Source organism: Panthera pardus, unplaced genomic scaffold (genome assembly GCF_024362965.1).
Source record: "Panthera pardus isolate Hobbes unplaced genomic scaffold, ASM2436296v1 HiC_scaffold_20, whole genome shotgun sequence".
Classification (NCBI taxonomy): Eukaryota; Metazoa; Chordata; class Mammalia; order Carnivora; family Felidae; genus Panthera; species Panthera pardus.
Window position 1 is genome coordinate 11,069,734 of NW_026526766.1, and position 15,798 is coordinate 11,085,531.

At 45.0% G+C, this 15,798-nt stretch overlaps 1 protein-coding gene across 1 annotated transcript in view; it reads left to right on the plus strand.

Annotated features, from left to right (window-relative positions):
• The window catches only part of PGM5 (phosphoglucomutase 5), a 184,675-nt gene that overhangs the window by 131,649 nt on the left and 37,228 nt on the right, over positions 1–15,798 (plus strand). The window contains exon 9 of the mRNA XM_053907784.1: positions 2,054–2,237. Within this exon, the coding sequence (XP_053763759.1) occupies positions 2,054–2,237 (184 nt within the window). The remainder of the gene's footprint in view (positions 1–2,053; positions 2,238–15,798) is intronic.

Sequence of the window (15,798 nt, forward strand, 5' to 3'; positions counted from 1 at the left end):
GTGTGGGTGCTGGAGTCTGCTTGCCTATGAACGTTTGGGCAGGCGGGCAGGCTGGTCTGATGACCTCAGCCATAGACTTGAACGTGATCTGTCACAGTAGTGGATTTCCTCAACTTCGGAATCTCTTCCAGTGCCTCTCTTGTATCCTAATAAACCCTCTTATCCCATCCGCATGCCTCTCTCTGCTTGGCTCGGTCTTCATCTTCCCCCCAAAAGACTATCTTCAAAGAGAATTTAGGCTCAGTACACATACACTGCTGAGAATGTTCTGAGAGAGTTCCTGGTTGTTTTGTGTCTGAGGGCGGGGAGGACACAGCTGTATAGGAGGGAGAGAATAAAAGAAAGAGCTATAGGGACAGAGGACTCATTGCTAGAAATGGCATCATTCCATGTTTTCCATTTTGGCTAATACCCTGCTGTTTCCTTAAAGCCTTGAAAGATCTTGGGTGAAGGAAAAACAGTAACAATGATTCGTGTTCCTTCTTTCAGCTCACCGAGAACTCCCACCCTGTCCCTGTGTTACACAGAACCCCATCGGAGATCCCACCATAGCCAATTGTGCAAAGTTGCACCTCTGAGGGCTTCTTTCTTAAACAGATCCCCCTGGATGTGCCTTTAGGTCTTGGTCAAGACTGTCCACCATTGGGCAAGACCCTTTGTGATAGTTACTAAGAATAAAATCAATTAATAGTTTTAAGCAAATGATGTCTGGCACTGGACCACCTACTTGATGTGCATTATGGTATTTAAACACCACAAAAACAAATGAGATAGGTGTTATTTTAGTCTTTTTTTTTTTTTTTTTTTTCTAATCACTTTCCAGCCCCATTGTTACATTTGATGTTCTTGGCTGGGAGGATTTTTTTTTTGTTTTTGATGGAACAATTGTGCTATCTCTTCCAAGTTTCCAAGAGAGTTTTGTGGTACGCGGAGCTCCCTTCCTCCTTCTTTCTTCACCTCCCTGGATTCTTCTCCCTCCTTCCTTCCTCCCTTCCCTTCCTCGAATTTTTCATCCCACTACTTAGAAAACACTTACTACTGGGGCGCCTGGGTGGCTCAGTCGGTCGAGCGTCCAACTCTTGATTTCAGCTCAGGTCATGATCTCATGGTTGGTGGGTTCAAGCCCTGCATCAGGCTCTGCGCTGACAACGTGGAACCTTCTTGCATTCTCTCTCTCCCTCTCTCTCTGCCCCTTCCCTGCTCTCTCTCTTTCTCTCTCTCAAAAAATAAATGAAAGAAAGAAAGAAAGAAAGAAAAAGGAAGGAAGAAAAAGAAAGAAAACACTTACTACTTATTAGAAGCAGTGGAGAACAAAACAGATAAGGTCTCTGCTCTCCTGGAGCTTGTGGCTCTCGTGGGCAAAGGCAGATAAGAAGTAAACAAACATTTCAAACACAGTAAATGCAGATTGGGATCGCTACCAAAAGAAAATATAAAGAGCAACGAGAGAGAGGGAGACATGGAAGGCAGCATCTTAGACGGATGGTCGGAGAAGGTCACTTTCTGGAGGTGACACTAAGTTTGAAAAGCGATGGACGAGAATGTGCTAGGTGTTCAAGGGGAAGAATATACCAGGTCGAAAGAACAAAGAACAAGAGCAAAGGCCCAAAGGCAGGAAAGGACAAAGTGTCTCAGAGGCCTGGAGGGGAGGCCCATGTGGCTGTAGCATAGTGAACGAGTATGAGAGGGGGACAGATTCCAGGGGGTGGGATCCCCCAGTGCCTTGTGGTCTGTGGTTAGAGTCTTGGTCTCAGTGTGATGGGCACTGGGGAAGGATTGAAAAGAAAGGACGTGACTTGACTTTATTTTTGCAAGATCACTCTGGCTACTGTATAGGGCCTGGATTCTGTGGGCCAGGTAGCAGGTAGGGGGTGGAACCAGGCTTGGATTGCAAAAGCCAGGTAGAAGGGCGTGGGGACAGGTCTGGGGTGCTTTTCTGTGCGGCTCTTCCATGAAAACAAAACCAATGATGAGATGACCTCGAGATGTCGACCGAGTTTCTGGTCTTCCGATTAGGGTTGTGTTCACCCTGTGTCCTGCCTTCCCTCACCAGGTTTGACTATGAGGGGCTAGAGCCCAAGGCGACATATTACATCATGAGGGACCTGGAGGCCCTGGTCACAGACAAGTCCTTCATCGGCCAGCAGTTTGCCGTGGGGAACCACGTCTACAGCGTGGCAAAGACAGACTGCTTTGAATACGTGGACCCCGTGGATGGCACCGTGACCAAGAAACAGGTACTTGGCAGCAAATTACCAGAATAGGCAAAGCCAGGAGCCAAAGTGTCCTCTAGCTGGAGAGGTCTTTGGGAATCATCTACTCTGAGTGCTTTTTGATACACACGAGAGCCCTGCAACCTTGGTGAAGGTTACCTACCTGGTCAGTGGCAGAGGGCACAGTAGCGCATAGGGCCTTGACTATCTGTCCAGGGCTCGTTGTACTTGTAACTGACAGACCAGTACCACACATAGATACAGACCCAATATTTCCTTGGGAAATGCTTGCAGCCCGCCGGCTGTCTGTCTGGTGGCCATCAGAGATTCAGAAACATTTCCAAGAGCAAAATATCCCTTTTCCCTGGGGCTCCCAAGTGCAGGGATGTTTCACCTTTTATTACCGTATGCCATTAAGAGCAGTAGGAGCTTAGCCCGATGGGTTCCTAGGGGAAGAAACAGTTGGAAAATATGCCCCACAGAGTCCAAAAGGAAGATTTGTGGTGGAGAATTATTACTACAAAAGATAAACTGACAAAATCAACAGCTTCTATTCCGGTCTCATCTTTGTGGATTGTGTAAGAGAAGGTGACCGCTCTTACAATCATTTTTTCTCCTAGGCTTTGTTTATTTCTTGGCTAGGGCAAAAACTGACCACTCTGGGTGCACATTTTAACATGTACAGCTCAGATAAGACACCGAGCGATGTTAAGAAAAGTTCCGCTCTAAAATCCCAAATTCTTATCTTCTTCATTCTTCTTCATTGTTATTCTTCAGTAAGTACAGACAACAAAATAAACCAGCAGCTATAGGGTTTGGGGGACTGGATATACTGGTAGTTACTGATATCTTTATTTTGACGAATAGTTCGCACATCGTCCTTGTCCTGAGGTCCCCGACTTGCCGATGTTCCAAAGCCTGATGCTCCCCTGTTACTTTCTTGGTATTCTCCCTCTGGTCTGCTGAGTTTCATGGTGATCTTTCGTCTCTATTAAAATGTGATCAGTTTTCTATTCTAGAAGGCCTTCTGAGGCTGGACAAATTGTTTGTAGTTTTACTTTGGAAAGGTCTAGGGTAGTGAAGATAGGAGTGGTCAAGAAGTTGGAAGACCCAGAATCAAATCCTATCGCTATAGGATATAGGACTTCTGGAAAGTTCCTTGATTTCTTTGAGCCACAGTCTCCCCCTCATCTGTAAAATATCTGTCTCACAGAGCTGTTTTAGAAACGTGATGGAAGTGGAGTGCCTGGGTGGCTCAGTCGGTTAAGCATCTGACTCTCAGTCGCGGCTCAGGTCATGATCTCACGTTCTGTGAGTTCGAGCCCACATCGGGCTCCGTGCTGATGGTGCAGAGCCTGCTTGGGATTCTGTCTCTCCTTCTCTCTGCCTCTCACCTGCTTGTGCACGCTTGCCCTCTCTCTCAAAATAAATAAATAAACGTAAAAAAAATGCGATGCAATAAAATACACAAAAGCTCCTAGCTATCCTTTCTACAAGAAGTATACGCTACATTTTTTGTAGTTGTGTTGTGTTTCACACGAGGATGCTTTCTGGTGGACGGGATTGCATCATCTCCAAAATAACATTAATGAATCTCCGGAGATGTGAGGTCAGGAGCCCAGCACATGGGTGGGACCTTGGAGCCTCTAGGTCTCAGATAAATCTTTTCCAGTTTTGTACCATATTTCCTACTTCCATTTTTCAAAGGAACCTCAGAACAAACTTTTCACAAATCCAAGGCTCATGTAGAATTCCAGAGTCGTAAAATATGTGCTTTCTAAATTATTCTTGGGAGGATTTTGTTCCCTGACGAGGAAGGTTTGAAAACTGTTCCCTGAAAGGATTATCTAGGCAACACTAGGTTCTGGACTTAATCTGCTCAGGAGAAGCTTGTCTGTTGAGCTAATTTGTTTTGCTGTTAAATTCACTAACACTCTACCTTGCTCCTTCCTCTGTGCACATTTGTATCCTTTCCTTCTTGACCCTTTTAACAGTTCCTATCAGGATAATTCCTCAGCTAGATCTCACGTGTAGATCTCTCTTTATTCCTTGTCCCCTCCCCTGCAACCCTGAATGCTGGTTTCCATTTTTACTCTGGAACTTTTTTTTTTTTTTTTCCTTTCCATGCTCTTTCATATTAGCTCAAATGTGGCCGTAAATAGTAAATGCTACCAGGAGCTGCTTTGGGGAGTTTCTCTAGAAACAAAGGAAGGTCGTTGTTCATCTTCCCAGTTTCCAGGACCCCAGTGACTGTTTATCAATTGGTGGCCCTAAGTCACCCTGGAGTTTCTCCGTCAGTCTGCATTTGGCTACCTGAGGGTTTTGGGAGACAGTTAACACTCAGCAGCATGACCATTGTCAGTGAGTCACAGATGGTTCTTTTGCACTGCAGTTTGGTCCTATGGGAGCAGAGGAGGAATTCCTGTGTCCTGGGACTGTTGGGAAACTTCCAGCACTGAGGCACACATCTCCGCACTCCTGGAAGTCCGTAGTCCTCTGAGCGTTTGATTCCAGGGATGGTTAAGTCTGGGGCACGAGTCATATGACGTTGGTGCAGAATGGCAGTGTCTACTCCTAAAAGATATACTTGAATTTAAATGAACATGTATTATTTTCAAATAGCCGTAATGCACGTGGGGGCATTCAGTCAGCAGATATTTCTTGAGAGCCTACCAAGTGCATAATAATTGTTTTTTTCTTTTTTCACGGAACAGTTTTCGAATATAAATGTAGAACAGCTTTATTGAGATGTAATTTACATCCCAGACAATTCACCCACTTAAAGTACAATTCAGTGGTTCGTAGCAGATTTATAACGTTGTGCGATCATTACGACGGTCCATCTTAGAACATTGTCGTCACCCCCAAAAGAGACTTGTACTCTTTAGCCGTGATCTCCATTTCCAACCCTGGCAATCCCCAGCCTCCTTCCTGGGTCTATGGATTTGCCTATTCTGGACATTTTACACAAATGAAATCATACAACACGTAGTCTTTTGTGACTAGCTCCTTTCTCTAAGCAGAACAGACCATGTGTCAGTATTTCACTCTTACTGACGAATAACGTCCCATTATGGGGCTAGACCACATTTTGTTTATCCACTCGTCAGCTTGCGGCTATTTGGGTCGTTTCCGCTTTTTTGACTGTCATGAATAATGCTGCTGTGAACATTCACGTAAAGTTTTCGTGCAAAGGCTCTCCGTTAACCTGGGCGAAGAGCTAGGAGTGGCATCGCTAGGTCAAATGGTGACTGTAGTTTCACCTTCGAAGAAACAGCCATATGGTCTTCAAATTACACTGTTTTACATTCCTGCCAGCCGTGTATGCGGCTTCCAACTTCTGCGCACTTTGGCCAACTTCTGTTACTATCTTTCTGATTAGAGAACGCTGCAAATTAATCTATCAAATGATGTGCTATTTTAAAATTAAGAGAGAAGAGATCGGATCTCCATACGGACAAACAAATGTTTGCTGTGGGAGGCAGAGGACTGTGGTCTCTCCGGTGTTGGGTCCTGTTGGAGGCAAACAGACATAGACTTGAAGGCTGGCTTTGTCATTGCCTGCATTTGTGACTTTGGGCATATTGCTTAACTTTGCTTAACTTGTCGGGGCAGGTGGGTGGCATGCTGGTGATAAATATCATATAGGGTCACAGAGAAGGTTGGAGGAGAAAGTCCTGTAAAGCCCCAGGCACAGCGGCTGGTATCCATTTGATATTCAAGAAATATCCGTTGCTTCCCCCTTTCCAGAATCCTCAACTTTGGAGGAAAGGGTGTGAGTGGTGTTCAAGGGTACAGGCTCGAGATCAGAAAGTCTCGGGCGTGAATCAGCTCTGCCACGTCCTTGCTGGGTGATTTCGGGAAGTTTCTCAACCTCCCTGTGCCTTTCCTTGTCTGTGAAAATAGGAATCATAACTGTCGCTCCCTCATCCAGCCATGGGGAGAATTAGATCATACACGTAAGGCCCTGACACACAGTAACTACTAATAAACGGTTAACTAAAATAAGTTATGTTCAAAGAGCGTCCTTGGGAAAGAACGACTTTGACATCTCACGAGCCATGTTTGATGAGAAAAGCGGGGAAAAGCACACCGAACAGCGTACGACTTTGCAGGGTGTCGTGTGAAGACATGGGAAGGTCTCTTCAGTTTGAGTCATCTGTGAATTGATTCAGTCGCGTGTCTCTGCCTTCCCCAAGTCTCCCCCTCCCCCATCTCTCCCATCCCACTCAGTTTCAGAAAAGAGAAAGTGTTTTACAAACAGCTCTGTCTCCTTTTGGTCCTTGATTTGGGGTCAAAGTCAGGAAACAGACTGTGGGGGGAAAAGAAAAGCCCATTTCACATATATCTCTAGAGATGAAGAAAACATGCTCCTCCGTCCAAAATGAAATTAAAATCCTGTTCTGGTGATAAGCCCTGCCCCCCTATCTGCTTCACTGCTGTGGAAAATGTTCAGGAAAGTCTGTCCTGCCTGTGAGACCGTGCAGAGGCCATTTAAGGAGCAAGAAGGACACCCCCGAAGTATTTAACCCCTGACATGAATTCCCAGGGACCTCACTGGCCTTCCTGTCGCCTGTCAGGTCTCGTGGAATTTACTATGGCTGCCTCCAAGCGGCTGATGTTTTCATGATGTTGGGCACCAAGAGGAAAGTTGATGTGTGTCTTCCATTAAACAGGACCCAAGAGGAACTCTGATTTAGAAATAGCAATTTAACGAGGCATGGTTCAACAACTGTAGTTCATTCTCTCCTGTCCCATGAGGATGTGTCTCTGTTTATTATCAGGTAAAATTGAGTCACATGAATGAGTAATAATGCCTTCTTCAAATACGAGTGGGAAAAACAAGCCAGTAGCTCCTATGAGAGTAGGGGGTTCAATCCAGTGGCCGACTAACTGAAGAGGCTCCCACTGTATTTAAGAGGCATATAGTTGGGAGAAGGGAAGAGTTGAGGGAAGGGCAGGTACCTCCCTAAGGCTTGACAGGTGGCCCACTCTTTCCTCAAGGATGAGTTCATTGGACAAACGTCAAGATTTTCCATGGTGCTAGGCACTCTCTCTTTTCCTCACCTATCGCCATCCCAAGCAACATCGTTAGTACCCAGGTTACCTCTTACCTTTATCCTCCCCCACATCTGCCTTCTAGCCAAAATCTTCTGGAGTCACCACTCAGTGCCCCCATCATTACGACGCTCTCCCAGCTGTGATAGAAGGAATACCCCCGATCCTGGTAGCGTGAAAGGACAACATGACAGAGGGTACCAGCACTGAGTGACAGCATATTGCCACTGGGGTGGACATCAGTTCAGAACCACGCCCTGTATTGTGAAAATTAACTTTGAAGAGAGAAACCTCGACACCAGGAGCGGAATTTGAGGAACCAAGTCTCTCTTCGTCACCCATCCCACGCCTGTATTTCCATTTAACCAGATCAAAACTCATGAAATTCCACCAGTGCTGAAGTCATTTAGAAGTCACAGTTCAGCTGATATTTAAAAACCTGATGTAAATCAAAGCATACTGGTTAGCTGATGTGGAAAACCAAATCCAATCTGATTATGTCAGGCTAACGCCGAGCTTATTAATCCCCCTTCGAGTTGTGCAGGCTGAGTGGAAGCATTTTGATGTTGTCCTCAACCTGGAAAAAAAAAAAAGAACCATTTGAAATTAGTTCAGAGAAAAAGTACACTTTGAAGCTTGCTTGCAGAGTCAACTTGCTTTTAGAGGTGTTATCTTAATGTGCAGGAAGGTGTCTTCACTTTATCCTCTCAGTATTTAGAAATAATGAAGGAAGTAAATTGGCAGTCTTGAAATCACATTTTAGTCGGGCATTTAGTGCTTTAATATATACTGTGGTGCTAAGAACCCCTGGCCAACAGGTAGAGAGAAGTTTACCAAGCGCATATTTCTGGAGGCATCCTATGAAGGGAACTGAAAAGTGCCATCTGGAGAATCTGGGGGCCAGGACTGAGTTCTCTATTTAAAAAAAAATTTTTGTTTAACGTTTATTCATTTTTGAGAGACAGAGAGAGACAGAGCATGAGCGGGGAAGGGGCAGAGAGAGAGGGAGACACAGAATCCGAAACAGGCTCCAGGCTCTGAGCTGTCGGCACAGAGCCCGACGTGGGGCTCGAACTCACGAACTGTGAGATCCTGACCTGAGCCGAAGTCGGACGCTCAACCGACTGAGCCACCCAGGCACCCCTGAGTTCTCTATTTAGAGTTAACTGGTCAACCTTCAACTTTCATCCCATCCTCATCAATGAACCAACTGAGAGGCTGTCGTGAACAGCTTATCTCTATCCTATGCCACTTGCTGGAGTGAGGTTTGTGCATCCGGAAGTAGAATTTAAGAAATCATTTCAGCCATGCTGGTTACCCCACCTATAGGATTTAGTTGAATCTGAAAGTTAGTACTTACAAATAGTCCTTCTCTGTTGAGCAACAGAAATATTTAGGAAGTGAGGTGTTGTCATTACATGTATCCTGTGATTACATCTGGGTTAAAAAATCCTTTTTTCGTTGCCAGTTGTGATTTTGGAAAAAAAAAATCTGCATAATAAATATCCATCCCTTTCCTGCTTTAGTACGATACAGTGAAGATTGTTGAAGTGTGATTCATTCGTGTCTTCATCTATTCATTGAATGTTTACCAAACACCTGCTACATGCCGGGCAGCTTGCTGGGGCGTTAAAGATCCACCAGCCTGGGTGGCTCAGTCGGTTGAGCGGCCGACTTCGGCTCAGGTCATGATCTCGCGGTCCGTGAGTTCGAGCCCCGCGTCGGGCTCTGTGCTGACAGCTCGGAGCCTGGAGCCTGTTTCGGATTCTGTGTCTCCCTCTCTCTGACCCTCCCCCCGTTCATGCTCTGTCTCTCTCTGTCTCAAAAATAAATAAACGTTAAAGATCCACCAGCATACCGGACAGTCTAGCAGGAGAGACAAACTGACATGCGCTTTGTAATCACTATAGAGTTTATTGAAAGGTATTACAGGGAAAGTGCTTACTTGGGAGCGCATCGTAGGCGGTACTCAAGTAGGGGCTCTGGAGAGGTGATAGTTAAGTTTTGCCCTGAAGAATGAGTGGGAGCCGGCCCACGGAAGACCATCTTGACAGACTAAATGCCTTTCTTTAAACTAATGTCGTTATACCATTGTTTGGCTTTCCAGATAAAGAACTGGGATTTCCTATAGGTCATAGCATTCTCAACGGGGTGGCACAATATTTTTATTCTCAGTGTCCGTGCCCATTCTACAACGCTGCAGTTTTGTTAAATAAAGACACTTGGGCCTTCTGGTAGGACACCTTGAGAACCATGGGTTAAAAATATTTTTTAAGTGTTTATTTGAGAGAGAGAGAGAGGTGAGCAGGGGAAGGACAGAGTGAGAGGAAAGGGAGGGAGAGGATCCCAAGCAGGCTCTGCACTGTGCACACAGAGCCTATTTGGAGGCTCAAACTCACGAACCATGAAATCATGACCTAAGCTGAAATCAGGAGTTGGGTGCTTAACTGACTGAGCCACCCAGGTGCCCTCCCCATTTTTTTAAATGATTTTTTCAGTTGCTTTTCCTGTGATTTTGCCTATTTGTCTTCCAAAGACCAAACACATATTCATTACTTTATAAGGACTTGTTGGCTGGTTTGAAAATAGGAAGAGGGAGACACTTTCTGGCTCATTCTAAAGTTCTTACTCCTTTGCTTCTGATTCATTGGAGTTTTATTATAATGAAGTACCTTCTCCTGACAGAAGCTGATTGCTTTAGGACTATCTTCTAAAATGCTGATAGAATCCCACTAAGATGTATGATAAGAATCCAAGCATTCTGGAATGAATAACATCACGGTTACTTCCTACTGAAATACCAATATCTGTTTGTAGTCACGAGGGTGACTGTCACCGGGAAACATAATTATTAAAGGAAAAAACTGCGGACTGTCACAGGAACTCAGGGAGGAAGCGACCCCTGTTGTCTGGGTAAAGTATGTCTGATTCCAAAATATCCCAGAACTGGGGCTGGTGTTGAGTGAACAGGGATCAGCAGCCGTTTTGGCCAAAAACACGGGGAAATGGGATATGTGTGACCTAGTTCCATTGTTCCAAATTTGATGGTTGGAATCTGGATAACTTTTAAGTCCTCACTCTCCAAGAAGCCCTCTCATCACCTAATGTGTTTTTTTCGGATGTGTGTTTTAAAAGCGCACCTACAAAGTCGTTTGACCTTGATTTCCCCCAAAATAGTTATTTGCAATGATTGGTCTCAACGCGTGCTGGTTGGTTGTGGAAAGGCTAGGTGAGAATTCCTCCAAAAGTAGGGCAGGTGGGTACGGCTGTGCAGTCAGTGCACTGCACAAAGGCACTCAGCCTAATGGGGGAGGAGAAGCCAAAGTCTAGGCCAGCCAAGAAGAAAGATGCTTTTCTATAAATTGTCTTCCTGTTTGCAATTTATATAAGGGCGCGGTGTGGACCAGCTGCTGCCCTGCTCAACCACTTTTGAACTCACGCTTGCAGCTAACTCTATGACTTAAACAAAGAAAAATGGGTCATTCTAGTTAATTTTTTTCACGGAGAGCTATGTCTGTCCCATCCAAATCTTCTGCTTTATAAGCTGCCTGCTTTCTTCTACAAAATGTGGTTCAGATGTTTCACAGGAATATTTTCACCTTGAAGCCTTCCGGAGAAGTCCCTGGGATTTCCTGTGGGAGGTAACATCTGAGTGAGGCTCCGAGTCTCGCTCTTCCACGCCTGTCTTGTCTCGGGGTTCACAGGCCTGGTGTGGCCAACTGACTGTGTATATGTGACGTTGTATTAGATTGCAGGGCCATATGCTGTTTCCCCCTGGAATTCATCCTAAGGCACTACTCGACTTCCAAATCACTGGTGGTAATGGACAGTTCCTCCTTCCCCGCCTGGCTGCAACATGTCTTAGATTCTCCAAGCACACATCTGGCGGCTCTGCGTGTGTTTAGCAACTCGCAGATTTCCCTGCGTTGATTTACACGAGGGCTTCAAAACAAAAAACAAACCCAACATGTACGCAGCCAACATGTATCAGATACCTGCTCTGCTTAAGGCTCTGTGCTCATCTGGGGGACCGTACAAAACACATGAGACAGGGTTCAAATAGTTCATGGGAAGCAATGTGGTTCACCCTAGAGTGACAGGCCTGGGGTCAAAAGACCTCATGTTCTGGCTCCTCGATTGGCTCGCTGTTACCTGAAGCAGTCTTGAACTTCCCCTTTCTTTCCAGTGAAGGGAGGAAGTGGCCTAGATGACTCTGAGGTCCTTCCTTCAGGACCATAATGGTCTCAATTGACCGACTTAGGAGGGGCATTTAGTTGTCGGAGAAGCCAGGCCAGTGGGAGTTCTGGAGAAAATAAATGGTAACAGATCCGTGAGCTTAGCAGTGATTGCAGAGAACATGGCACAGTTCTTAAAATAAAATTAATCTTAATTCTGCCTAATTTAAAAATAAATGTGCCATAAACTCTTCCCATTTAGGCTTTATTTGGCAATCTTCTGCAAAATCTGGAAGGTTGGATGGCTTCGAGCACAGTACCATTTTCATTAAAAGCTTAACATAAGAATAGTATTTATAGACTGATTTCTAATTTTCAAAGCACGTTTCGCATATAGTCTCTGATCTGATGCTCACAACAACCCAGTAGGCCTGGCTGTATTGTTTTTCAACCCTTTTTAGGAAACTGAGACTTACAGAGCGTAAAGTGACTTACTCAAGGGGCGCCTGGATGGCTCAGTCCCTTAAGCGTCTGACTCTTGATTTTGGCTCAGGTCATGATCTCATGGTTTGTGGGTTGGAGCCCCGTGTCAGGCTCTGCCCTGACAGTGTGGAGCCTGCTTGGGATTCTCTGTCTCTCCATCTCTGCCCCTTCCCCATCATGTGCCCTCTCTCTCTCTCTCTCTCTCTTTCTCTCTCTCTCTCTCAAAATAAATAAACTATAAGAAAAAGTGACTTGCTTAAGACCACCAGCCGAAAAGCCAAGCCAGAATTCCAGCCCTGTTGTTCTCCAGTTGTTATCCCTTTATCATTTCCAAACTGACTTTCTACAAGCGACAAACCAAAGAGGGGCAAGTGCGGGGAGAAATTGAAAAGCTCTAGTGATAAATGGAAGCAAATTGGAGGATGTGGGGGTGGAAATACCTGCAAGGGAATGTAGCTCTTTAACCATCTTCCACTGGGACAAAGCTGAGACGGGCAAAGCTTCGTTCTTGTCACCGAGGCTACACCAACAGGCACTCGGTGGGAAGGAAAATGCTAAGCTGGAGGTAAACGTGCCCGTTTGGTACCCCGCTCCGTGATTGAGATTGTCTTAGGCCTCGCTGATTCCAATGCGCAGCAAATTTTGCAGTTAATGGACTTAGGATTTGTCTCGTGCCACACAAGTGGGGACAGGAACCCACCATGATTCAACTCCATTGTTTTTAGCCAAAACTGAACTTTGCCTTAAAAATGAAGGATGAGTAGATCCAGCATCATTCACAACGGCCCTTCAAGGTAAACATGTTAACCCCGGTTCTCTGATGGAGAATAGAAGTGTGTTTTCATTGGGTCTGTGAGTCCTCCTTAAATGTGGGAGGGGGCATCCCAGGGGTGCTCACTCCAGTTGTCAAACACGCAGTGACATTCGTTCGGGTGTTTGCAGAGAGCCTGCTGCGTGCCAGGCATTGTCCTGGGCTATGGGGATAAATGGTGTGAACAAGGACCGTAAGGCTTTGCCCTTCCAGAGCTCACCAGCTGACGAAGGACCCAAAGACATGTTTCAGCAGTTCCAACACTGTGGGGTTAAGGCTAGAAGTGAGAGGAACTCCTTTTATTCATTTGTGCCGGGCCCTGTTTCTTCAGGAGGATTTGTGGCAGCAAAAACGTACATAATGAAGTTGTTAGGACATAAATAAGAAACAGAAATCAAGACTAGGGAAAATATAAATAAGAGTAGAGAGTCAAGAACAGAAGAAGAGAAATTCATAGTTATGCAAGTCATAAGGATCCACTTGGGCTGAACCTCAAATTTGGCATTAAGTGTTCTGGCAGCCATATTGAAAAGGGAACTATGGTTAGTTATTATTGACAGAAGACAAAAAATACCAGTTCCTCAGGGAAGGAAAGGCTTTCCTAACACTTGGCTCTTGAGGAAATGTCTCATGTGGAATTTTATACAATTTCCAAAAATATCCCGGAAGTGACTATAAAAGTGGGTTTTATAAGGGGGATACCTTGTAGACCCAGCAATGAAAGTGAGGATATGAAACTGAAATGCATTTTTTTTTAATTTGAGAGAGAGAGAGAGCGCACATGCGTGCGAATGGCATAAAAGGACAGAGGGAGAGAGAGAGAATCTTAAGCCGACTCCATGCTCCGTGTAGACTCTGATGCGGGGCTTGATCCCAAAATCCTGGGATCGTGACCTGAGCCTAAATCGAGAGTCAAATGCTCAACTGACTGAGCCACCTACCCCTAAAATGCAATCTAATAAGTCAATTTTTGTCGTGAGTAGTCTGTCGGAAATACATCGATTTGGGTAACATGTATGTCCAGATGAATCTGTGGCTGGGTGCTAGAATAACTGGGGAAAATGCATGGATTAGACACTCTTATTTATACAAGTCTTCATAATTTTTCTCTATTGGGATTTTCTTTTCTATTCTTCTTTAATAGGAAATTTATTGTCAAATTGGTTTCCATACAACACCCAGTGCTCATCCCAACAGGTGCCCTACTCAATGCCCATCACCCACTTCCCCCTCCCTCCTACCCACCATCAACCCTCAGTTTATTCTCAATTTTTAAGAGTCTCTATTGGGATTTTCGTAAGTGCATAGATCAAATATCTTCTGGGATAGGGTTGAAGGATAAGTATTTCGTGTTGTGTATCACATAACGGTTTATACCAGGAGTTAGCAAACATTTTTCTGTAAAAGATAGTAAATATTTTTGCCCTCGTGGGCCAGTTTCTGTCATAACTGTTCAGCTCTGCAGTTTTAACACAAAAGCAGCGTAGATAATACGCCGAATGGGGACAGCTGTGTCCCAATAAAACCCGATTTATAAAAATAGGTGGCAGGTCAAATTGGGCTGACAAACTATATTGCCAACCCCTGATGTAACCTACAAATTAAAAAAAGAAAAATTTATGACTGGTATCCTTTTTTTGGAATTACAGAACATTTAGAAACTTGGCAAGTCTTGGTCAGTGGCGACTTCGGCCTCATAATTTAATTGAGAGTAGGAGATGCATGCGGGAGAGAACATAGCTCACGTTCAGGGTGCACGTTCATTAGGTTCATTGGAGGAGCATGCAGCGCTAAAGCAATCCCATACAACTTCACGCATCAAAGTGACACTCAACAGACACGAAACCAGAGTTATCGCAGCACAGAACTGGGCTGGGTCTGAAATTTTTTTCCACCCATGCAGAGGAAGAGAATTGTGGTACTCCTCACTTGGAGGTCTCACACAACACCATGGGTTCTCGTAAGATCCCACGGCTGGTTCTGTAGGAAGGAGAGACATTGGGCTAGCCTTTATCATCTTTTCAAGCGCCCAGTCAATTCCAGGATACCCGATGTAGATGCTAACCGAAATTCTATGAATACGGCCAAAGCTATGGTTACCCACAAGGAGAAAAATCATAACATGATTTCACTGTAAAAAAAAGAAAGAAAAAAAAAAAAGCTTAGTTGTGAGCTGATAACACATTTTGATGGTCTGCTATGGCCCGAGTTCTTAAATACCTCCCATTGGCCATATACCAATTGTGTAATGAATGGGAGCTACAATAAAGGGTTGAGTTTAGTGGTCATCGGAAGAGGTGGCCTTGAGTGGTTTGGAATCTACAACAGGTGGTTAGGGCTTCAGCCTTAATATTACTTTAACCGACGTCTGCATAAGTCCTAGTCCTGAGCAACCGGTCACCTACTCATGTGTCCCATATATGGTGGCAAGGGGAGTGCAGGCTTAAAAAGAAATAACAGCTTCAAAAGAGTATGTAAAACCATGACCGTGGATGCAGTTATGGAACCTTTGGGGCCTTATTGTCAGTTTGGGCATAATTTGGTATGTAACACCGATTGGTAGGGGATTGCTTCCTTTACTCTGTTTAGAATGTCATAACTATTCACTCCTCTGGCAGCACAAGATGTGTAAGGAAACGGTTCCTGCTCATTGTAATGTGGTCACAATGTGGTCCAGGCTTACGGAGACCAAGTACTGTGTCTTTGTCTTCATATACCCAGGGCTTGGCCCAGGACTCAATCCCCAGGGATGATAAAATGTTTGCCCCTTGAACGAATCCTGGTTAGCACCATCCTGTTTGCAGAGCTAGTATCAGAGAGAGAGACAGGTTGCCAGGAAGGGAGGGGGCTCCTTTTTGTTACGCAAATCATGGCAGGCAATGAATCGCTCCAAAAGAGGCTAAGGCTTTTTTGGGACTGGACAAGAAATGCCTGCAAAATTTAAAAAACAGAAAGCCGTTCAGATGGAATCATAGTGCTCCCGCCCCACCGCAGCATTTGGGGGGGGGGGGGGGAGTAAGGCATTAGCAGTCAGATTTATATGGGAGGTATATTTTTA